This window comes from Phoxinus phoxinus (genome assembly GCF_949152265.1).
Source record: "Phoxinus phoxinus genome assembly, chromosome: 18".
Lineage (NCBI taxonomy): Eukaryota > Metazoa > Chordata > Actinopteri > Cypriniformes > Leuciscidae > Phoxinus > Phoxinus phoxinus.
The window spans coordinates 20,855,224-20,881,068 of NC_136893.1; the positions used below are offsets into that span (position 1 = coordinate 20,855,224).

General features: G+C 40.4%; 1 protein-coding gene across 5 annotated transcripts in view; it reads right to left on the minus strand.

Annotated features, from left to right (window-relative positions):
* The window catches only part of LOC306986452 (uncharacterized protein), a 51,884-nt gene that overhangs the window by 5,698 nt on the left and 20,341 nt on the right, over positions 1–25,845 (minus strand). The window contains exons 1-7 of one of the 5 annotated variants that reach the window (XM_079589698.1): positions 8,034–8,305; positions 7,059–7,127; positions 6,802–6,951; positions 3,686–3,835; positions 2,947–3,096; positions 2,115–2,267; positions 1,495–1,647 (exon numbers count right to left, since the gene is read on the minus strand). In XM_079589698.1, coding sequence (XP_079445824.1) covers positions 1,495–1,647; positions 2,115–2,267; positions 2,947–3,096; positions 3,686–3,835; positions 6,802–6,951; positions 7,059–7,127; positions 8,034–8,121 — 913 coding nt within the window. In that variant the 5' untranslated portion in view covers positions 8,122–8,305. Of the gene's footprint in view, positions 1–1,494; positions 1,648–2,114; positions 2,268–2,946; positions 3,097–3,685; positions 3,836–6,801; positions 6,952–7,058; positions 7,128–8,033; positions 8,306–25,845 lie in introns of those variants that run through there. The other 4 variants (XM_079589700.1, XM_079589701.1, XM_079589699.1 and 1 more) reach the window with 4 other exon arrangements.

Genomic DNA, 25,845 nt, shown 5'->3' on the forward strand with positions numbered 1-25,845 from the left:
ACGTTGGCCACAATTATTGGCACCCTTTTATTAAATACTTTTTGCAACCTCCTTTTGCCAAGATATCAGCTCTGAGTTTTCTCCTACAATGCCTGATGAGTTTGGAGAACACCTGACAAGAGATCAGAGACCATTCCTCCATACAGAATCTCTCCAGATCCTGCAGATTCCCAGATCCATGTTGGTGCTTCTCTTCAGTTCAGCCCACTCATTTTCTATAGGGTTCAGGCCAGGGACTGGGATGGCCATTGCAGATCTTGGTTTTGTGCTCAGTGACCCATTTTTGTTTTGATTTTGATATTTGTTTTTGGATCACTGTCCTGTTGGAAGATCCAAACATGGCCCGTTATAAGATTTCTAGCCCCGGCTGTTAGGTTTCGATTTTTTATCTGTTGGTATTTGATCCAATCCATGATGCCATGTATCTGAACAAGATGTCCAGGACCTCAGGCAGAAAATTAGGCCCACAGCATTAAATATACAGCAGAGTATTTCATTTTACACATGGGGTACTTTTTTATCCCTGTGTGCACCAAACCCATCTTAAGTGTTTGCTGCCAAAAAAGCTATTTTTTTGGTTCCTCTGTCCATAGAACGTTTGAAAAGTACCAGACACGACTGGCACTTCAAACGGGACGGGTTCTATGGTCAGATGAAACAAAAAAATAGCTTTTTTGGCAGCAAACACTTAAGATGGGTTTGGTGCACACAGGGATAAAAAAGTACCCCATGTGTAAAATGAAATACTCTGCTGTATCTTTACTGCTGTGGGCCTAATTTTCTGCCAGAGGTCCTGGACATCTTGTTCAGATACATGGCATCATGGATTGGATCAAATACCAACAGATAAAAAATCGAAACCTAACAGCCGGGGCTAGAAATCTTATAACGGGCCATGTTTGGATCTTCCAACAGGACAGTGATCCAAAAACAAATATCAAAATCAAAATCAAAAATGGGTCACTGAGCACAAAACCAAGATCTGCAATGGCCATCCCAGTCCCTGACCTGAACCCTATAGAAAATGAGTGGGCTGAACTGAAGAGAAGCACCAACATGGATCTGGGAATCTGCAGGATCTGGAGAGATTCTGTATGGAGGAATGGTCTCTGATCTCTTGTCAGGTGTTCTCCAAACTCATCAGGCATTGTAGGAGAAAACTCAGAGCTGATATCTTGGCAAAAGGAGGTTGCAAAAAGTATTTAATAAAAGGGTGCCAATAATTGTGGCCAACGTGTTTTGGAGAAAAACATTTATTTCATAATGTGATTTAGCCCCACTTTCAATACTCTTGCTTCAATGAAAGGTTCGAATTTTGGCAATTTTTTGAATGAAAGATCAAAAGGATAAACAATGCAGATTTATTTTTTACAGCCAGTTTTGATCATATTTACCAGGGGTGCCTACAATTTTGGCCATGACTGTATATATTACAATACAATATAATATAATATGCTATAATATAATATAATATAATATAATATAATATAATACCTGTAACTGGAGCCGTACACTGACGTCCATCGCATGCAGTTCTGCAGCATTTCTGAATGTTGGGACACTCACTGTCATCGGCACACAACTCTTCATCCTTCTCACTACACCTTATTAGTTCACCGTTTGTCTTTGGACACTCTCCTGGCTTTACTGTTGTACAGACACATGACAGAAGGCATATCACTGAATAATGAATGAATTTTTCACCGTAGAAAAAAATATATTTTATTGGAATACGTTTTACTAGAAAAACTATTTCAGTCTTTCTACTTTAAAATTTCATGTTTTATTCGTCGTGGTTTTTGGTTCCTTTGCTGTTGTTGCTTTAAGGACCTTTAAAATAACTGAAATAATTTGGTGCAATGATATTGACATGCACATAATGTGGTCAAGACCTGCATGGCTAAAATGAATGGCTTTTTTTTATAAAAAGATGACATTAAAAAAAATGTTTCAAATATTGGTTACTATCTTTATGTTGTTTCTACATTAATCTGGAGATTAAGTGTGAAATTTTTACAATATTAAAATATATAGTATTTGAATTACAGAAAAATGTGACTATATATTACAATATAATGTAATGTAATGTAATGTAATGTAATGTAATGCAATACCTGTAACTGGAGCCGTACACCGACTTCCATCGCATGCAGTTCTGCAGCATTTCTGATTTTTGGGACACTCACTGTCATCGGCACACAACTCTTCATCCTTCTCACTACATCTTATTAGTTCACCGTTTGTCTTTGGACACACTCCTGGCTTTACTGTTATACAGACACATGACAGAAGGCATATCACTGAATAATGAATGAATTTTCCACAAAAAATATTTTGGAAGTTGTACCTATACAGTATGTTATTGGAATGCGTTTTACTAGAAATAACTATTTCAGTCTTTCTACTTTAAAATTTCATGTTTTATTTGCCGTGGGTTTTGGTTCTTTTGCTGCTGTTGCTGTAAGGACCTTTGAAATAACAGAAATCATTTAGTGAAGTGATGGACATGCACATAATGTGGTCAAGATCTGCCTGGGACTACTGTACATTTGATCGATTTCAATCATGCTGTAATGCTGAATGCCTATAATTAATGGATAAAATGAATGGCTTATTTTTTAATAAATAGATGCCATTAAAAAATTCTCAAATATTGGTTACTGTCTTTATGTTGTTTCTACATTCATTTGCAGATTAAGTGTGAAATTATTACAATATTAAAATATATAGTATTTGAATGTTAGTTGCGATTAATCGCGATTAATTACAGAAAAATTTGATTAGTTACTTTTTTTTAATTGATTGACAGCACTATATATTATAATACAATACATAGGCTATAATATAATATAATATAATATAATATAATATAATATAATATAATATAATATAATATAATATAATATAATATAATATAATATAATATAATATAATATAATATAATACCTGTAACTGGAGCCGTACACTGACGTCCACCGCATTCAGTGATGCAGCATTTCTGATTTTTGGGACACTCACTGTCAGCGGCACACAACTCTTCACCCTTCATGATACACATCACTTCATATTTTGGGCTTGGACACTCTCCTGGCTTTACTGTTATACAGACACATGACAGAAGGCATATCACTGAATGTTGAATGAATTTTTCACTGTAAAAAAAATATTTTGGAAGTTGTATCTATATGTTATTGGAATACGTTTTTACTAGAAAAAACTATTTCAGTCTTTCTACTTTAAAATTTAATGTTTTATTCGTCGTGGGTTTTGGTTCTTTTGCTGTTGTTGGTGTAAGGACCTTTGAAATAACTGAAATCATTTGGCGAAGTGATATGGACATGTAATGCGGTCAGGACCTGCCTGGAACTACTTAAAATTTGATAGATTTCAATTATACTGTAATGCTGAATGCCTATAATTAATGGCTAAAATAAATGGCTTTTTTTTATATACAAAAGATGCCATTCATTTTTTTCCCCAAATATTAGCTACTGTCTTTATGTTGTTTCTACATTAATTTTGGGATTATGTGTGAAATTACAATATAAAAATATATATAAAGTACTTGAATGTTAGGTGTGATAAATCACGATTATTTTTCAGAAACATTTGATTAATTAGTTACTTTTTTTTAAATCGATTGACAGTACTATATATTATAATACAATACAATATAATATAATACCTGTAACTGGAGCCGTACACTGACGTCCACCGCATGCAGTGCTGCAGCATTTCTGATTTTTGGGACACTCACTGTCACCGGCACACAACACTTTACCCTTCTTGATACACATCACTTCATATTTTGTGTTTGGACACACTCCTGGCTTTACTGTTTCACAGACACATGGCAGAAGGCATATCACTGAATGTTGAATGAAATTTTCACTGTAAAAAAATATATTTTGGAAGTTGTACCTAGATGTTATTGGAATACGTTTTACTAGAAAAAACGTGTCTGGTTACGCATGTAACCTTAGTTCCCTGAGAGGGGACGAAACGCTGCGTTTATGCAATGGTAACACTTCCAAGTGTTGCGTCATGAAGCACGTGTATAATCAGTCCAAAGAATGAGCGGGACGTCAGCTGACGTCATAGACCAGGAACTATAAAGCGCCCCTGAACGCAGAGCGTGACAGCTTCTGATAAGCCTGAAGCAAGTCGATCAGGGCATGAAAGTATGGCAGGCGAACGCAGCGTTTCGTTCCCTCTCAGGGAACTAAGGTTACATATGTAACCAGAGACGTTCCCTATCAAGGGAACTCCCGCTGCGTTTACGCAATGGGAACCCCATACCCACTACACTATAATGACAAGTGCCCGTTCTGTGTGAAGACCTTGCGCACACTAGAAGCAAGCAACCTAGCCCCAGGAGTGGAGAGGTCCAAGTCATAAAATTTGACAAATGTATGCGGCGAGGATCAGCCTGCCGCATCACAAATGTCGTGAAGGGAAACTCCCGAAATTAGAGCCATAGAGGCAGCCATACTCCTCGTAGAATGGGCCCGGACAGCCAAAGGTGAAGGCTGTCCGGCCGCTTCATAAGCAAGTGAGATAGCCTCAACTACTCGCTTGCTCATTATCGGTTTTAGATGCAGGGCAACCTAACTAGGAGAAACATTCATTGCAGAAATCAAGTACTGTACCGTCAGTGCATATAACAAGATTCAGAAGGCGGTCTCCGCACCAGGCAGAGAACAGTTTCCATTTCAATGCATATTCAGTATTCTTGTGGAGGGAGCTCTAGACTGGAGTAAAGAGAAGTAGGCCTAAGCGTGTTATCCAAGCATTAATGGCATGGAAATACCCTTTTATACTGTGAGCGGCACATATGAGGTGTTTTCTCACTCATTTCTGCTCCGAGGTCTTAATTGTGGCATTTCTTTGTGGTTTAGAATCCAATATTCCTGTAATTATTTTGTCTTTTATGTAAGGAGTCAATTATTCCGCTTATACTACAGTTACCACACCTCAAAATATTTTTCAGATGATGTATTTCAAGACGTTTGTAAAGTTGTTGTCATTAAAACGCTCTTGTATGTAGGACTAATTCCTTGCGCATCTAAACCCATGCTCCGTTGCTAAATCCAAAACGTCATTTTAGAGTTAGTAACGGAGGGTTGAGCCACTGTTAGCAGACACACACTTAACGACTAGAAACGTTCTCTGACTGAATGCAGCAGATTTTAAACACCGATGTGAACACAGACTGAACGTGATGAAAACGCGTGCATGATCAGTCATAAGTATCAAATTACATTCATAGCTGCCTTACAGTAGGCTAAGTGTGTCCCCTATGTAGTTATTGATGCAGTTATGAGAGAGAGAGAGAGAGAGAAGCATGTGCTTCAATATTATTATTAATTTATTAATTTAATTCGTTTTAATTAATTTGTTCATTCTTTTTTTCTATTAGTGACAGTAGACTAGCCTAATAAATGAAACACAAAGCCCTTTTAACAAATAGCTATAGGTCTATCAATAATTATTTATTTGTTGTATAAGTAAGGAATAATTGACGACAGGCCGTTGAATTATTAGAAAAATAATGCACACCCGAGGTGGTAATGCGGTCATGACGCAAAGCGGAGTCAATTTATCAATTTATTTAAATATTCAGTTTAATTTTCTATTGATTATATATACTTTATTTATTAAAATTAAACTGCATGTTTCCATTGATTGTGAAGTTAGACATTGAAAATTGCAGATCAAGCGCATGGGGCTGCAGTTTTTCTTGTTGTAAATTTTATTCTATTTTCCGTTATTACAGTTAACTACGCGAAGTGATATGGAACTGTAATGCGGTCAAGACCTGCCGGAACTACTTTAGCCGTGCGGTTCCCTGAAAATAATTGCACACTGTAGAACGTTTATCAATCAATCAGATTCAAGCATTCAACGGCCCTGTAGTATAAGAATTTAATAAAGAACTCTGTCTAGTATTCTGTCCAAACACAATGCGCTTTCACTGCGCTCGTGATATAACGTGGGCAGGGAACAACACAACGCTTGTTTGCTCTTTTTTTTTGTTTTTTTTTTTGCCATAAAATATATATATTGCAACTTGACAAACAACAATAAATAAGACAAGACAGATTCACACAGATATCGCTTTGCTGAAGAAACAGAAGCTGTCCCGCTCTGCGTTCAGGGGCGCTTGGTTCCTGGTCTATGACGTCACCTATGACGTCCCGCTCATTCTTTGGACTGATTATACACGTGCTTCATGACGCAACACTTGGAAGTGTTCCCATTGCGTAAACGCAGCGGGAGTTCCCTTGATAGGGAACTATTTTACTTTAAAATTTTATGTTTTATTCGTCGTGGGTTTTGGTGCTTTTGCTGTTGTTGCTGTAAGGACCTTTGAAATAACTGAAATCATTTGGCGAAGTGATATGGACATGTAATGCGGTCAGGACCTGCCTGGAACTACTTAAAATTTGATAGATTTCAATTATACTGTAATGCTGAATGCCTATAATTAATGGCTAACATAAATGGCTTTTTTTATATACAAAAGATGCCATTAAAAACATGTTTCAAATATTAGCTACTGTCTTTATGTTGTTTCTACATTAATCTTGGAATTATGTGTGAAATTATTACAATATAAAAATATATATAAAGTACTTGAATGTTAGGTGTGATTAATCGCGATTATTTTCAGAAAAATTTGATTAATTGGTTACTTTTTTTTATCGATTGACAGCACTATATTATAATACAATACAATACAATATAATATAATATAATATAATACATATAATATAATATATCATTAATATAATATAATACCTGTAACTGGAGCCGTACACTGACGTCCATCGCATTCAGTGATGCAGCATTTCTGATTTTTGGGACACTCACTGTCAGCGGCACACAACACTTTACCCTGCCTTTTACATATCACTTCATAGTTTGTGCTTGGACACACTCCTGGCTTTGCTGTTATAGACACATGACAGAGAAGGCATATCACTGAATGCTGAATACATAATATTATGCCACATAATACATAATATAATAATATATAATATAATATAATATAATACCTGTAACTGGAGCCGTACACTGAAGTCCACATCCTTTGCTGCAGCATTTCTCATTGTTAGCTGGATTTGCTGTTAAACAGACACATGACAGAGAAGCCATATTACTGAATGCTGAATGTCTTTTTCATTTGAGCTTTTGGTTCTTTTGCTGTTGTAAAATCAATTGGCAAAGTGATATAGATATACGTAATGCGTTCAAGATCTGCCTGGAACTAGCCGTGTGTTTCCCTAAAAATAATTGCACCTTGAAATCTTTCTCAACCAATCAGATTCAAGCATTCAACAGCCCTAAATAACATAACATAACATAATATAGACCAGGTTATAATAGTTTGTTATAGTTTATATAATATAGACCAGGTTATAATAGATTGTTTCAGCATCTTTCTCAGCAAGTCTGTGGTTTTGTGTGTGTCTCAAGCTTATTCACATTTATCTGCTTCAAATCAAAGTAGTTTATAAATCTACTTTATCCCTAAACGGTGTCAATTCATGTCAGATAAAAAGGTGTGAAACAAGAGTTGTAAACAATTGTATCTGTCAAAATTCATTTTAAGCATTTTAATCCACAAAAAACTAAAAATTTTTATCAAAAACTAAATGCAAAACTTTTAGGATTGATCAAAATCTGATTGATGGCAAACAAATCTGGTAACGTTTTTTTTTTTATCACATTAATATTCTTGTTTTATTGTAAAAAAAGAATATATACTATGTGTGTTTTTCCTGTATGGTGGAAAATGTATATAAATGGTAATAGATCAAACACAACTTACGTTTATAAAAATGTAGGCTATTGATATAACTTTATAGGAATTATTTATAGGCTACTGATGTCAAAGTTCATCATTAACTGGACGTCTGTACTCTGTATGTTTGAGAATTGTAATGAGCTGAGATGTCATATTTTGTAACGCACTATTAATGCATTTCTTCGGGCTGCGTAATGAAGTTAAAGAACATGGATCTTCTCACCTGTGAAGTTTTGTCCTGGAGCAGCTTCTGTTGAGCTCCAGCATCCAGACAGACACAATAACACCGCGCAGTAAACTCGAGCTGTCATCCTTTCGACCTGCGATCACACAATGAACTCTGCTGGGAAATCACGCTTATATCAGGACGAAAAAGTATTTGAGTTAGCGCTCAACCAATGGCGTGAGTTTGAGGTGTTGTCTATTTCGTCTCCCTGCCAGAATCTAACTCCCCCTCGCGTGCACGCGCATGACGTTCATCGACTGTGGTTTTCCACACCTGTAATTCCTGTCTGGATTAAGTGTTTGTTCGTAGGCCTACTCTTTATTATGTTTTTCCCTGCTTTGTTTTTTGATTTTGGTTCTTTTGTTACTATGTTACTTTCTGTTCCCACTGTCTGTGTGTGTGTGTGTGTGTGTGTGTGTGTGTGTAGGTGTGTGTATGTGTGTGTGTGTGTGTGTGTGTGTGTGTGCGTGCGTGTAAATTAATAAACAATATATGAATATAAATGAATATATAATTATTCCTTAATCAACAGCTACATCCATACAGTTTACCTGCCAAAAAAAAAAAAACCTGTTTCATTTACAAATTAACAACATAAATCATAACCATATACTTTATGGAGTGACACACACATCAATTTACTATAATTTTAAACCCCAGAACCTGACGAAATACTCATCCTCCCTCTCCCAATGTCAGCTTTGCAAGGTCAAACAGATAATAAGGTCAAACAGCATCAGTAGTCACAATCAAATCCAGACTCAAAACACATCTGTTTAGCTGTGCATTTACTGAATGAGCACTGTGTACGTCCGACTGATTGCACTTCATCTGATGTATCCTTTTTTATTCTTTTAATTATTTTTATAACTGTTTTATTTTATAATTTTTATTATCTGTTTGTATTGCTCTTATGCATCTGTTAACAATATATATATATATATATATATATATATATATATATATATATATATATATATATATATATATATATATATATATATATATATATATATATATATATATATGTTAATTCCGTTTGTAAAGCATTTTTAATTACCATTGTGTATAAAATGTGCTATATAAATTGCCTTGCCTTGCCTTGCCTTGCCTTGCCTTGCCTTCCCTTTTCTTGCCTTGCCCTGTCCTGCCCGCTCATGCAGAATTTTAGCTAAATTGTTCACTGCTCTTTTAATGTTGTCTGGGATATGTGAACAACACATTTAGTTGCAATCACTTTGCATGTTCCTTCCTGGGAGGCTAGTATATCAAGAGCCATTCGATTAACCTTGCGCATTACATGCACTTCCTCTGAAATGTTAGCAATAGAACTAAGTGTAGTTTTTGCTATGGTCTCAAACGCCTCATTATGTGCCTGTACTTCCTTCTGTAAATTGATGACAAAGTGTGTGCCATTAGAACAACAAGTGTTTAAATTTCTCATTGTTAGAACAGCTTTGTCACATCTGGAATATTCACATATCTGGCTCAGAATTGCTTACCTTTAATGCACCAGGAAGAATTCACTTCAATTTCATATAAGGTCAAACTGATAGCTAAAATCAGTACTGAATGCATGAATGAATGAATGATTGAATGAATGAATGAATGAATGAGGCACACCCAAAGCGCAAAAGTGTGCAGCATCCACTTGACAAATGGCTGACAAATGTACTGTTGTAGGCAGTCAAATGCCATGAACTTACTATAATGTAAATTAGAATAATTTCTGCAGTGACATTCACTGCTTGTGAACAGCAGTTTGTTGTCCTAGGAATAATCAACAAGGGAATAATCAACAATTTGTTCCTTGCAACAAATCTGTAAAGATTTAATATTGTCAGTGGCTCAAATTGGTGCATTTAGCAATTAGCACCAGTTTTACCCTGTAATTTAGTACAACTGGAATTTCCAAAAAAAAAAAAAAAAACTTTACCACCTCATATTGCCTGTTTTTTTGTACCATTTCCCTTTAACACTTTTCCCATTTGTCATCACAACATTAAATCATAGAACATCCTAAAGAAGCTGTCTGGCAGGTTTATCATTTTGATACGTGAATTGTCAGTTTGGGTGCAGCATTCAGATTGCACAAATCATTCAATGCGTTTCCCAAAAGCGTTGTTAGCCAACTATGCTCACAAGTTCCTTCGTTTTCCTCATAGTTTAACGAGTCTGTGTTTGCCAAACCATAGCTCTAACATTTGCAAACATCTTAAAGTGTTTAAAATGACCACCTGTGGTTAGAAGCATAGTTTCTTTTTGTATGACATGTGGACTTAAAGGAACACTCCACTGTTTTTTTGAAATAGGGCTTATTCACTGTCTTTCATTTAGGTGAGCAAATGCATTTTTGTCTCAGTGCATGCATTGTTTTAGTTTGGCAGGGTCGCCGCTAGCTTAGCTTAGCATAATGAATGGAATCCTTTGTTGCCAGCAGCATGTCCTGAGTAAAAGTGATAAATTAATTAAAAAAAATAACTTCTTGTGGCCTGCGTATTCACAACGAGTACAAATAGCGCCCAACGCACTGAGGTATGTGTAGCGCTACACTGTTTTATGGCCATTCAATTGTGTGCACACGTAATTAAAATGAATGAAATGGTCTGATCGTGGGTGGATAAAAGACTTTGGTACTGACTGTTTGTTGTAATGAACTATTAAAATAGACTAATCCTTATGGAGACACGCAATGCAACATCGGATGGAACTGTGGGGTCTGGTGTATCAGCTGTTAAATCAAAAAGTGTGGTTAGCAGTGTGGAAGTACAAACTGAAAAACGTGTGGTTAAAGGAGAACTCCAGCGCAAAATGAACCTTTGGTCTAATTACACATTGTTACCTAGTCAACCGTTATCTGAGATTTGTTTTCATGATTATCGAATGTAAATAGTTTTATCTCTAAAAACAGTTTAGCCTATAACGCTAGTATAACGCTAGTATATGGGGCATGGAGTAATGACAAATAAAAATCGCTTGTTAATACCACTAACAAGGCTCAAAATAGCCCCACACTAACACGGTATCATAATGAGGGTCCCTACATGCAAACCGAAGCATTGAGAACTGTGTAAGTGTCCAGACAGTTTAATAAGAAGATATTTTATACATACAGTCAACTTCGCGTATATAAGCAGAATCCATCTTTGAAAAACAGACTCTATCAATCGATCTACGAACCACCGATCCAAATGCGCTGGACCATATGAGATTCTACACAGTTCAGCGCATTTGGATCGGCGGTTCGTAGTTCGACTGATAGAGTCTGTTTTTCAAAGATGGATTCTGCTTATATTCGTGAAGTTGACTGTATGTATAAAATATCTTCTTATTAAACTGTCTGGACACTGTCAAAGTTCTCAATGCTTCGGTTTGAAGGTAGGGACCTTCATTATGCTACCGTGTTAGTGTGGGGCTATTTTGAGCCTTGTTAGTGGTATTAACAAGCGATTTTTATTTGTCATTACTCCATGCCCCATATACTAGCGTTATACTAGCGTTATAGGCTAAACTGTTTTTAGAGATAAAACTATTTACATTCGATAATCATGAAAACAAATCTCAGATAACGGTTGACTAGGTAACAATGTGTAATTAGACCAAAGGTTCATTTTGCACCGGAGTTCTCCTTTAAGCTTTCATATAAAGCATTAGCTGATAAATTGGATAAGTTTCAAGCTGGCAGAAAAGCCAAATTGAATAAGGCAGATAATATAAGAAAATCCTTGCAAGAGTTTATTCAAAGGGGTGACAAATTACAGGTACACTGTGCACTTGAAGCGTTCATTGAGGTATGTGATAATGCAAAGAGCATTCATGAGTCTGTATTGGGTTTATTGTCACCTGATGAAAGGGAAGAACAAGAAACGTGGTTTAAGGCAAAAACTATGTTTAATAATGAATGCATTGCTGATGCAACTCAATGGGTTTTGTGTGACGGTAATGTGTCTGAAAGAGAATGTGATGTTATTGATTATGGTATTAATCCAAATGACAGTGTGTCCAATGTGGAAAGTAAACGTTCAAAGGGCAGCATGAGCAGTAGTAGAACCAGCACTGCATCCTCTGCAAGGGTAAAAGCAGAAGCAGATAGAACTGCACTTGTTGCTCGTGCTGCAGGAGGTCGTGCTGGAGGAGGTTGGTCGTGTTGCAGATCTTGAGGAGCAAGAGCAGCAGTTAAGGAATTGGCTGCATCTACTGCTAAATTGGCTGTTTTAGATGCCTTTGTTCTTCTCATGGATCTACAAGTGTTATGAATTCCCATTCGGAAAAGGAAGGAAGAAAATCTGGCAATTAAACCCTATGGCAACGGAATACAAACCTGGACAAGGGAAATCAGTTTAAAAAAGTGTTCGTTCATTATCACCTTGCCAAATAGTTGATGTGCGACCTAAGACAAGTGAGACTCGGATTAACATTCCTACAAGTCAACATGCTGTCAATAAACAACGACCGACAATAGCTGTACCGGGAACATCACAGCATCCAACTTCTCAACTAAAGGACAAAGCGGCCTGTATATTATGATGCCACTGGTCAGAATACATCTGATGGTATACTTAACATCATGCAGAAGCAAAATGAAATCACAACTGCCTTGCTTCAACATCAGCGTTCAATGTCATGTAAAACATTTACATTTACATCGACTTTGTTGTGTTTGTTTGCTTTTAATGTTTAGAAGAAAACAAGCCTTTAAATCTCCTTTTGTAAATTAAAACTTTTTTAATGCCTTAGTCACCAGCCCCCTCGACGACGAAACCCTGAAGACCTTGTTTTGGATCGGGGCAACCTTCCACCATCCTATCGACCTCCCAGACACCACAAATATCAACTGGAAGACCATCATCAGGTGTCTGGAGAGCATTGTACCCTGATCCAGAACACAGCCGCACCCAGAGCCCGGATTACTACATTCGACCGCGGAGAACTTGTGTGTGTGTCCCGCTGATGGAGAGCTACCACCTGCTGTGACCTGCCACCCAGAGCCAGAGGAGAAGAGGACAGAGCTGACCATCGCCCCGGAGTAGGAACTCCAACATGAGTCTGACCAGGGGTGTGAGCCCAAGACATCAGCTGTCAAGAGAATCGTATCAACGGAAAATGAGGACTAGCTGATCGACTTCAATGAGGAAACATCTATTCCCACCCTATCCCACCCGGTACCTTCATCTTCGCTGTTTTCGGACAGCTCCAATGAGTGTGTTAACTCTACCGTCTGCCAGTCAAGTACGGTGGCACAGCGAAGCTCAGCCAGTTCTCCAGCCTCGCCGCTGCTGATTGTCTACAGCCCTGCGCCATCTCCGGGGAATCCCTGTGACGTTGAGCCGCAGGTCGTGCATCCACCTGCAGCGCCTGTGCAAAAGGATCCCACGCCTTTGCCTCCGGCCTCTGTCCTCTTCACTCCATCTCAGCCTGTCGACCTGCCGGCTCCATCTTGGCTCCTCCCACCTTCGGCTCCAATGGAGACCCTCAGACTTACGGCTCCTTCGGGTTCCCTCGTCCTGCTGGCTCCCCCTTAGTCAGTCATCACTCTGCCTCCACCACAGACCTCTGGTCTGTCCGCTACGCTCCGTCCCTCCACCCCTACGGCTGCAGCAGGTTCCTCCTTTCCCTCGGCCTCACCTCTGTCCTCCATCACACCGGCTCCGCCTCAGCCCTCGGGTACTCTGGCTCCACCTCCAGCGTTCGTCGGCACGGCATCACCGAGATCTCCAGAACCAGCGATATCACTTGAGTCCACCGGCTCTCCGTCTCCGCAGATGGATCCATCCGCCGAGTCTCCGCCGGCCGTTTCCCAGCTGCTGTCAGCCTCTTCATCAAGTGGTCTCCTCCCTCCCTCTACTACGTTGTGGGGTGTCGGCACTGGACTGCTGTGGGTCTGCACCACCAGGCTCCTTTCATCTGCACCACCAGGGAGTTGTCGTCATCCCTTCACCATCCTGTCACTCCAGCCTCTCTCCATCACCTCGTCCACCTCCAGAACCCCCGGAGGGGGGAGTAATGTCACCATTATGTTCAGTTATATTCAGTTCATAGACTTTTAGTTTGTTTTCATAACTCACGTGTGTTTCCTTGTCTGTGTTTCCTGCCACTGATCAGTCACCATGGACACTAATCACATTCATCACAGCTGCTAATCATTTAGTTAATCACAACTGCGTATTTAAGTTCCTGCCTGTGTTCTGTCTAGTGTCTGGTATTGTTTGTGTTCGCTGTCTCGCCTGTTATTTATTAAACAAACTTGTTACCTTTCAATCATCTCCGTCTTCCTTGGATCTAATCGTGACAATTATAGATGTGCTTATTAATCAAGAATAAGCAGCGTATTAATGTCTATGTATGCTTTATAAATTATGAATTAATAATGCTTAACTAATGAGTAATAGTGTGCAGTTATTATAAGGTGTTACGAAAAACTCAAGAAAAAATTAGGATTTCATTTTAGAAACAAGTCATGCTTTTCATTTAATGTGATGAATAAACTAGTGTCTGCTACTTTTTTAAAGGTTTTTGATTATGGGGATGTATATCAGCACGCTACCTCTTATCTTCTTGTCTCTCTGGATGCTTTGTACCATGGTGCTCTGAGATTTAAAACTGATTGTACATTTTCAACACACCATTGTGATCTATACAAAAGGGTTGGTTGGCCTTAGTTGAATATTCGAAGAAAAATGCACTGGTATTTGTTGATATATAAAGCTGTATTGGGTTATCTGCCCTCTTATCTTTGTTGTTTTATTAAACGGAAACTGACTGGCAATTACTCATTACGTTCTGAATCAAATTACAATCTGTGTGTGCCTTTTGGCTAGCCTGACTTCGTCATACTCATATTCTAGGCAGAATGTGAGTCAGATACTGCTCTATAGGGCTTTGATTATGAGGCGTGTCTTAACCGAACCAGGAAAAAAAAAACCTCTGCACTCAATTGGATAGACCTACAACCAATCAGAGCAACGCATGTTGAGTGACGCACAGTGGTCAACAGAGCTCAACTGCACGCACGCTGGAAGAAGTAGTAAATTAATGTGTGTAAACGATCTTTGCCGTTGTTGTAAAAATAATTTAAGAATTCACGGAGTACTTTCAAGCACGAATAGCATTTTTGAGAGAAATACAAAAGGTGTATGTATATACGAACAAGTTCTCCGTTTAGGATTAGATCTCGACAATAAAGCAAATAAATCTTCTTGCATTTGTCGGTCCTGTCTCAACTTTATAACACGGTTGCAATGCGACTTGACTGATTTTAAAAAATGGAAAGATGACGAAAGAGACCAGGCTGAAGAAGCGTGTTCATCTGAGGCTTCAGAGAAAAGAGACCGTGAGCCCATCCCTTCCATTGGTTTTCATTGCGTCCCATCTTCTTAGCGACCATCGGAGCCAGATGAATTAAACGTTTGCCTTGCGACAAATGCCTTGATTGCGGCTCTCTGTTCGTCTTTTAAAATTAATGCGCTGTCGATTTCTTTTATAACAGACGTGATAGCGGAATCTAAACATCTCAATCCTCTAGCTGTAGTCATTTTTGTTGAAAACCAATTCAACCCAACCGCTCTTTGATGACTTGGTGATTACTTAACCACAGATCATCAGTCCATCATCGATTAAAGCCCGCCCTGGCAATTTGATTGGCTCGACCTTCTGGGAGCCGAGCATAATTTCTCCTCTACGGATCGAGTCCAGACAGAACTTACCGACCAAACAATGTTGTGGGCGGGGTTCGGGCTGGCACCCAGGCTACCTTTTGGCAGAACCGAGCTTGGTAAAACCTCTTTTAAATATGCTGCAACCTCAGATTGGAATCTTCTCCAGAATGACATGAAGCAAAAATAAATTAAAAAAAGATAAAAAAAATAAAATAAAAAATCTGTCTTGTAGACAATTTAAAAAATGGATTAAGTAATTATCAGAGTAAATTAATGGTGTGTAAATGTTTTTAGTCAGTTGCATGTCTTATTTTTATATGTAATGATGTTTTTTTTTGTATGTCGTAACTTTGATGTATAACTGTATGCAAGACGTTTCCAATAACTTCCAATAACACTTCCAATAGTGTTATTGGACGCTTCCAATAACATCGGAAGGTAAATGCAAGAATTCTTCGAGGTGGTCTGGCCTCGTCGGGACTTAGCCCTCTCCTCTTCTCTCCTGACTGATCAAGATGGCTTCTGCGGCTCAGGGTCCAACGTTATCTTGGGACGGGGCCCTGGTGCTTGGGAAAAGGTTAGCACTTTTGGAGCTCAGACTCTGGCTTGTACTGAGGCTGAACGGGCGATGGGGCAAGCCTACACATGTGTGTGTGTATAAAGTGAAAGATTGTAACAACCAGCTATTTAATGTGTGCTCAGATTTACATTTATGCATTTGGGAGACGTTTTTATCCAAAGCGACTGATATTGCATTTAAAGGTACACATTTTTACAAATGTGCTCACTAGTTAAAAGGGCTTTATAAATATGTCAAATGTTTATATTTAATTCTAGTGTTTTGTACAGGTTTATGTGAGGTTTATGTTAAGGGGTGGGGCTTGGTCTGTTGAAGGCTTGGTCTTGTCGAAGCGGGGGCCTGTTTGATCAAGTTGAAACCCTTGTCAGGCTGCTTTTACAAATGTGCTCACTAGTTAAAAGGGCTCATAAATATGTCAAATGTTTCTATTTAATTCTTGTGTTTTGCACTGGTTTCTGTGAGGTTTATGTTTAGGGGTGGGGCTTGGTCTGTTGAAGGCTTGGTCTCGTTGAAGCGGGGGCCTGTTTGATCAAGTTGAAACCCGTGTCAGGCTGCTTTTAGTCATCCCATTCTCAGCTGAGGCTGAAAAGAGTTTCAGTGCTCTTAGGAGACTGAAAAAAATGGCTCAGAACAACAATGGCACAAGTGAGACTCAACAGCATTGCTGTGTGCAATGTCCACCAGGACAAACTAGACAATATTTATGTGAAAAAAATATGCCAACAGTTAATTTCTGTTAACACAGGTATAGACATGAGTTTGGCTTCTTCAAATAGCAAGGAACAAGACAGTAGACACACTGACATTGACCATTTGATTTCACTATGCACTATGATGCATTGCACTATTGTGACGTCAGAAACACCAGCGATTTCAAACCTGTTTTTTTTTACTTTTGAGTCTTCACTGCAGTTTTAAGGAGAAAATACTCTGCAATGGTGTTGACTTATGAATCTGCACATGGTTTGTCTTAAAGCACATTAAAACCACCACATAGACATATAAACAACATTTTCACCACAGGTGGACTTTAATAAAATTAAATCCTATTCATTTCCTGAATCCTCAGCTTCCGGGGATCTCCCCACTAATTACAAAATCAAACCTACGCCCTTGGAAACAATGTGTGACATTTCCTTCTGGGATGTCTCAATCCAGTATTTTTGCCGTAAAGACAGCACTGCCTTTCTTGGTGATAAAAACTTCGACCCACATTAGGAGCTTATTAACTATGACAAAAACATCCTGATAACCCTTGCATTTTAGAAAGAGTCATACAATTACATTGCAATTGAAAAAAACATGCTGAGGGTGAAGGGTTTTCCAAACTTAATGGAATCGGTTGGCATATTTGTAAGGAATCACCGGAGGCAGTCAGGTCCATTTGCAACGTTTATTAAAGGAGAAGAGTCAAACAAGAAAAGGGGTCAAGCACCGGCAAGATCAACAGCAGGGAACAGGCTCACACTTGTCAAGTCCAGGCGGAGAGTCAGGGCTGGCAGCGAGCAGAAGTAAATCCAGGGACGAAGCAGAGGGTCGAGAGGCAGGCAGCAGACAACGGAATAATCAAATCAGGGGAGGTCAAACACAGGCAGTCAGAATACAGGAATAACGCTCAGAATGTTCACAGAGGAAACGAGACTTCGCACTGTTTGTGATGTGAGTGAGGCTTATATGAAGGTTGATAACAAGATGCAGGTGCGTGAGTAATCAGTGATGACAGGTGCATGAGTAATCAGTCCAGGAATGATGTGAGAGGAAGTCAATACTCGGGTGAGAGTGCCCTCTGGTGGTCAGCGAGGGATCTCGTAGAGTCTGAGATTGTGACAGAGCCCCCCCCCCTGCGAGCGACTCCTGGCGCGAGGATGTTGGCGGCGTCGGGGTCTACCACGGGGTCGGGGAGCAGGTCTGTTTGGGTGGTTGTGATGGAACTCAGTGGTGAGAGTGGGATCCAGAATGTCCGTGGCGTTGACCCAGGAACGTTCCTCTGGCCCGAATCCCTCCCAATCGACTAGATATTGAAGCAACCTGCCCCGGCGCCTCGAGTCCAGTAGTTGGTGTACTAGATAAGCCTCCTCGCCTTCTACCAGGATGGGTGGAGGATTCGGTTCCTGGGGTCGGTTCTCTCCTCCCTCAGTGGGGTCGACGGCAGGTTTGAGGAGTGAGACATGGAAGGTGGGAGCAATACGGAAATGATTGGGCAAGGCAAGACGGTAGGATACTGGAGTGATCTGACGAAGGATTTTGAAAGGACCCACGTACCTTGGACTGAGTTTCTTGCATGGGAGCTGAAGACGAAGGTCTCGAGCGGACAGCCACACCCATTGTCCTGGTTGATATTCTGGACCGGCTCGACGGTGATGATCAGCCTGTCTCTTGAAGCGGCGGACTGCTCGTTGGAGGTGTGTGTGCGCTTGGTCCCACGTCTCCTCGCTGCGTTGTAACCAGTCGTCTACGGCAGGAACGTTTGTGGGCTCCCCAGACCATGGGTATAGAGGCGGTTGGAAGCCCAGAATACATTTGAAAGGAGTCAACCCCGTGGAGGGTTTTTGTATGGAATTCTGGGCGTACTCCGCCCAGATCAGGTATCGGCTCCAATCCTCTTGATGATGATGACAGTAGGTACGGAGGAATCTGATAATCTCTTGATTGAGACGTTCTACCTGCCCGTTGGCTTGAGGATGATATCCGGACGTGAGGCTCACGTTGACTTGAAGGGCTTTGAAGAATGCCGACCAGACTCGGGAGGTGAACTGGGGTCCTCTGTCAGAAACAATATCCTCGGGTAGACCGTACAACCTGAACACCCAGTTGCAGAGATGCTCCGCTGTTTGTAGTGCAGTGGGAAGCTTGGGTAAGGGAATGAGGCGACAGGCTTTGGAGAATCTATCCACAACAGTGAGGATGGTGGTATAGCCGTCAGAGGTGGGTAAGTCCGTAATGAAATCAATTGCTATGTGGGACCAGGGACGTTGAGGTATGAGCAGAGGATTGAGTAAACCGGCGGGTAACAGACGGGATGATTTCTGGGTGTTGCAGACCTGGCATCGTTGGACAAACCTGGTGGTGTCTTGGTTTAAGGTTTGCCACCAGTAGCGGTTCTGTAGAAGCTGAATGGTGGCGGTAACTCCTGGATGACCGGAACTGGGAAGAGCGTGAACGTGCTCCAGGACCTGGTTACGAAGTGTCTCAGGGACAAAGATTCGGTGAGGCGGACAGGCTGGTGGAGCTTCTGTTTGAGCATTAGCCTGTTCCAGCTCGGTCTCAAGATCCCATTGGATGGGACCGACGACGAGGTTGGAGCCCAGGATGGATTCAGGAGCTTGGGTGGCTGGTTCGGGGTCGTACAGTCGAGACAGGGCATCAGCTTTAAGGTTCCTAGACCCAGGACGGTAGGTAACCGTGAATTGGAAACGGGTAAAGAAGAGGGACCAGCGGGCTTGTCGGGGGTTTAACCTCTTGGCGGTGCGGAGGTATTCTAAGTTTTTGTGATCGGTGAGTTCAGTGAAGGGAGTAGCGGCTCCCTCCAGCCAGTGTCGCCATTCCTTGAAGGCGGCCCTCATGGCCAGAAGTTCGTAATCTCCCACGTCATAGTTTCTTTCAGCGGCGTTGAGTTTCCTTGAGTAGAATGCACAGGGGTATAGTTTGGGTGGAGACCCCTGCCGTTGGGACAATACAGCACCCAGGCCAGTGTTAGACGCATCCACTTCCACCACGAAGGGCAACTTGGGATTAGGATGGTGCAAGATAGGAGCAGACGTGAAGAGTTGTTTCAATTGATTCAAGGCACGGGTGGCTGAATCATTCAAGGGAAGACGTGATGTGTTCTTTTTTACCAGAGATGTCAAGGGATTTGCCACAATGCTGAACTTACGGATGAAGCGGCGATAGAAGTTGGCAAACCCGAGGAAGCGTTGTAGCTCCTTTAGAGTGCTGGGTCGCGGCCACTCGAGAACAGCTCGAACTTTGCCCTCATCCATGGCGACGCCCTCAGGGCTGATGATGTATCCCAAGAACGTGGTGGAGGTTTGATGGAACTCACACTTCTCGATCTTTGCATATAGCTGGTGTTGGCCAATGCGTGTGACTGAGTATGAATGGAGTGAGTGTAAGGAATCACCGGAGGCAGTCAGGTCCATTTGCAACATTTATTAAAGGAGAAGAGTCAAACAAGAAAAGGGGTCAAGCACCGGCAAGATCAACAGCAGGGAACAGGCTCACACTTGTCAAGTCCAGGCGGAGAGTCAGGGCTGGCAGCGAGCAGAAGTAAATCCAGGGACGAAGCAGAGGGTCGAGAGGCAGGCAGCAGACAACGTAATAATTAAATCAGGGGAGGTCAAACACAGGCAGTCAGAATACAGGAATAACGCTCAGAATGTTCACAGAGGAAACGAGACTTCGCACTGTTTGTGATGTGAGTAAGGCTTATATGAAGGTTGATAACAAGATGCAGGTGCGTGAGTAATCAGTGATGACAGGTGCATGAGTAATCAGTCCAGGAATGATGTGAGAGGAAGTCAATACTCGGGTGAGAGTGCCCTCTGGTGGTCAGCGAGGGATCTCGTAGAGTCTGAGATTGTGACAATATTTAGTTTTGACCACGCATGGGTTAACTTCTGCATTTCTCTAAAAATCCTTCGCCCATATTATTTAAACATGAACACATTTAAAAACACCTAAGTGTCCGACACACACTGTATATCTATGTAACTAGATAAGGAAGCAAGGTTTGGAGTGTATTATCCATTTGATCATTTAGATCAAATCCAAATCCACAGATTTTGCACTTTGGCTTTATCTGAGAGCTGTGAGTGAGGTGATTCAACGTGCAAATGACATGCCTGAGCAGTGAAGATAGTTAGTAACGGACTTAAATTCAGTTTAGGTGGAGCATTGGGGCACGCCAACTGAAATTTTAGAGATTTGCCAAAAGAATTGGCAGTAGTCATGTGTACTCAGACTGGAGAGGCTAATAATTTAATTTTCACGTAGAATAACAGAGTGTTGCTAGACACTCTAAATAGGGTGAGCCTCAACCTCTGATAATTGCAGTATTATTCTAATTAAGTGTACATGGGAAACCATGGCATGATTATATAAGTTACCATTGAAGGAAGTTAAGTTGGTCAGCTTATTGGTAAGGGTCATGACTTCTGGTTAGATAGGCTATAGTCTTACCTTAATTGTGTACAGATCTATGGAGACTAAATAGCATACTTTTAGAAATAAGCAACCATGGAGCGGCTTTTTGCCAATGACCCTTTTTGCCACAATACCTAAAAAGGTAATTAATGGGACCTTTTAACACAACTTAATGAAATACACAATAGCAAGAAAACTAATTTAACTCATTGATTTAATTAAACTTTTAAAGTTGCAAAAAATATCTTGATGAGTTCTGTTGACATAATAATATTGATCATTACTTCATCTTAACTGGGCAGTTGATTTCCCAGCATACTTTTCATAGGACTGGATAAGGAGAGTATATGTTGAAATTAACTACATATTTAGAAAACATTTATATATATATTTAGAAAAGGGAAATACGGAGGAGGTCACGTGACCCAATACACGCGATGGTCGAGGGACTCCGATGCTCCGTCTAAACCTTCTTCCTTTTGCTAAATAGCAATATATAGTATCGACAGCCAGTTATTTTCTACTCTGTATATTGTCAACATAATGTACGGAAACAAAAAACAGGACATCTCGCTGTCCACAACTCCCTCTGGGAAGAAAAAGATGAAGCTAACGAGCACTGAGGCTAATCTGACAGACGCCATTGCAGAGGCGCTTGCAAAACAACAAGACTCGCTTGAAACCACGATTCAAACTGCAATTCGGATGGCTATGGAGGATGTTAAATCCTCTCTGATCGAGCTCCACCAAGAAGTGCAATCTCAAACCAACATGGTGCGAGACTTGGGGTCAAAGGTAGGAGATTCAGGGTGAGACGCGACAGATGAAGAAAGATTTAAACTTGCACAACAGAGCAGCAAAGCCTCACCTTGGAAGGGGATGACCCAATAGGCTTCCTTCAAAAGATGCTCCCTATCTGGATACCCGCGCTGAAGAAGAAGGGGCCGATCGAGATCGCACAGAATCTACGACTCCGGTAAATCCCACACTTTGATCTCTCGTGTGCTACGTTACCAGGACTGGCAGGCGATTCTTCAGGGAGCCAGGAAAGTGATGAAAACCGAATCAATTCGTTACCAGGAATTCCTACTGTGTTTTTTCGCTGATTACAGCGGGTTTACCTCCCGTAGAGACGACAGGCCTTCGGAAGTATTCCAAAGGAATTGCACACGTTGGGAATTCCAAACATCCTCATTTACCCCGCCATCCTTCGTGTCAGTTTTGGTGCTAATCAACACTCATTTGATTCAGTTAAAAAAGCGGAGGAATTCTTAGTGGAAGCTCGTAATACTCCTGGATCGGGTGCCAGACGTAAATTGTCCTTTTATGGGCCAGCGCCAGGCCAGAGTCCATGGATGAGTAAAACGAGTCGTCCATGAATGGGTTGGGAGTGAGTACTCTGATTATGTAAAGTGCAAGCAATGTAACTCCTTTTGTCAGAGAAGTCCTGTTAAAAAAAAAAGTTTTTCTCAGCTAAATCGTTCAAATATTCATATATTTTTTCTTTTTATTATTTCTTTTTTTTTTTTTTTTTATACATATAACACATGGCTGTCAATACTGTTTATTCTATGTATACTCATTGTTATAGTACATACAGTACTTCATGTTCAATGGAAGAGGGTGGTTGACGTTCTGGTGAACGACGGTGGAGGTTGTCACAAGCCCTTTTAACGTTGGGGGATTTTGCGGTCTCTGATAGGTTTTTTTTGTTCATGCTATTTCTATTTATTTCTTACAATGTTTTAGTTTTGTCACAGGTCAAGCAGATATATCTTGGTTTTGCAAAACGTATTAAAATTCGCACCATTTTTTCATTAGATTATGGATAAATAAAAAAATGATGTCGCTCAATATTAAAGGACTTAACAGTCCGAATAAGAGAGCCAAACTCTTGATCTACTTGCGCAGGGAAGCGATTGATAACGCTCTAATTCAGGAAACTCATCTAAAGAGAGCAGACGTTCAGAGATTACAGAATACTTTTTTTAGGGTTGTAGCCTTTTCTACTGATAACATAAGACTAAAGGTACAATTGTTTTGATTTCTCGTAACTGTAACCTCAATATTGACAGAGAAAGTCAAGACCAATCTGGCAGGCTTGCATATTTTTGTACAAACATTAAGGGGAAGAAAATAGCATTTGTATCAATCTATGCCCCTACAATATTTGAGGCTAATTTTTTCCCACATGTAACTAATCACTTGCTTTCATTAATAGACTGTTCTCTGATTATTGGAGGGATATGAATGCGGAGATAGACCCTGTATTGGATAGATCTTCCTCCTGCAGTCAAGTTCAGCTTAGTTCCTCGATTCCTTAATGATCAAGTGCTGAATTGGTCGATGTTTGGAGATCTGGGAACCCCTTGAGTAGAAACTATACCTTTTTCTCGACACGACATCTCTCTTATTCAAGAATAGACTATCTACTGTGCTCCAAGGAACTTTTGAACTCTTTTGACCAGACAGTGATACTACCAGCTATTCTTGCAATTACAATTCTTTAATGGCAGAATTTGAATATGCTCCATTTCACGAGTTCACATTTACATAAAATTTGAGGGGGTAAAGTTTAATGCGTATTTGGCGTGCTCTCCGGGGGGAGGGCTCCGAGCTCGGAGTTCGGCCTGATCCCAGAGTACTCCCCCCTATGTAAGTGTTTAGGACTAGAAGTGTGGAGAAGGGGTGGTGGGGGGGATGCTGCAAAACTGTCAAGGGATTGAGGTGAGACTGCTGAGTGTATATATACCTCTTACCATTGATTGCTGAGTGCTCGCACTTGTGGTAATTATCTGAACGTCCTCCCCCCGAACTTTGTTAATAAAACCTCATTTGTTGAAAGTCTGTAATCTGTCGCAAATCTCTGCTGTGGCGTTTTAATATCTCTCTTTTACAGAATAACCAGTTTGATGAAGACTTCAAAGCCGGCCTGTCAGTTAATATTGGTTCGGTTAAACATCCTATATTTGTCTGGGAAGCTACGAAAGGGTTTATCAGAAACAGAATCAGAGAATTGACCAATTAGAAAAAGAATGTTGTTTGACATTCAACTTGAAATTGAATTTAGCTTGAATTGTCACTAAAATCTTCATTCTCTCATTCACATTTTAAGATACTTCAGACCCTTAAAGCGGAATTGAACAATCTTTTGAGAAGGAAAGCAGAATTTGTGATGCACAGAACAAGACAGTCCTATTACTTCTGTGGTGTCAGACCTAGCAAACTATTAGCCTTAAAGGATTAGTTCACTTTTAAAAAAACTTTTGCTGATAATTTACTCACCTCCATGTCATCCAAAATGTCCATGTCTTTGTTTCTTCAGTCGAAAAGAAATTAAGGTTTGTGATGAAAACATTTCTCCATATAATGGACTTCAATGGGCCCCAAACGGTTCAAGGTCCAAATGACAGTTTCAGTGCAGCTTCAAAGGGCTTTAAATGACACCAGACGATGAATAAGGGTCTTATCTAGACCGAAACGCTCTGTCATTTCAAAAATAAATAAAAAAGTTAAAGTTTTATAAGCACAAATGCTCGCCTTGCTCTGTGTGATGCGCGTTTGTGACGTCACGTAATACGCAATTAAGTTGAAAAGTCAGTGTTTACAAATGTGTAATAATTTACAAATTATTAGTAGACCTTGTAACTAATAATTGTTGCAAACTGGTAGGCCTACTACCAACAAAATATTAGTGCATTCACTTTCTACCAGAACTTTTACGGGTTTTTCCCAAATCACGGAACTGACCTCAACATCCGGGTAAGCGGTAGCATCAGGCAAATGTTATTTAAATAAACTCCTGATGTGCTTACAAACTTTCCAATGCCTCGTTTTATGAGTACAGAACCTATTTGTACTACTGTATAAGTTTGGTACCACTCCGGGCATTATTACGAGATACAACCTTGGATCCATTAGTGCCTGCACTAAGCCTGCTGATATTGTCACAGTATGCAGAGAGAGGACCCAAAAGGCGAAAAGCAGGTAAAGTCTATTTTAATAGAAATAAGACAAATGGGATAAACAAAGGTTCTTCTCAAAACAATAATCAGATAGAGACGGCTTAAGCGGCAGGTCCGGGAGGCTCATGTGAAAACGAGACCAGGGGCTCTGGTGAGGCGTCGAACCTTCAGCAACTCTGGGCAAAGCACAAGGTAACACGCAGCAGTTGATATCTACCAGGCAGAGTAGGAATGGACTGGATTGAGTTTGACAAACACTCTGTAGATAGAACACAATGATAAACGACATACGTGACAGTCAACAATAATCCGACAGAGAAGAGTAGAAAAAGAGGGCTAGAAATAGAGAGACTAATGACAGGTGTGAGGGTGACGGGAGAACGAGGAACAGCTGATGCGAATGAGTGAGTGATAATGGGTGTGTGTGAATGAGTGGATGAGAATGGAAGAGAGTGAGAGAAATATGG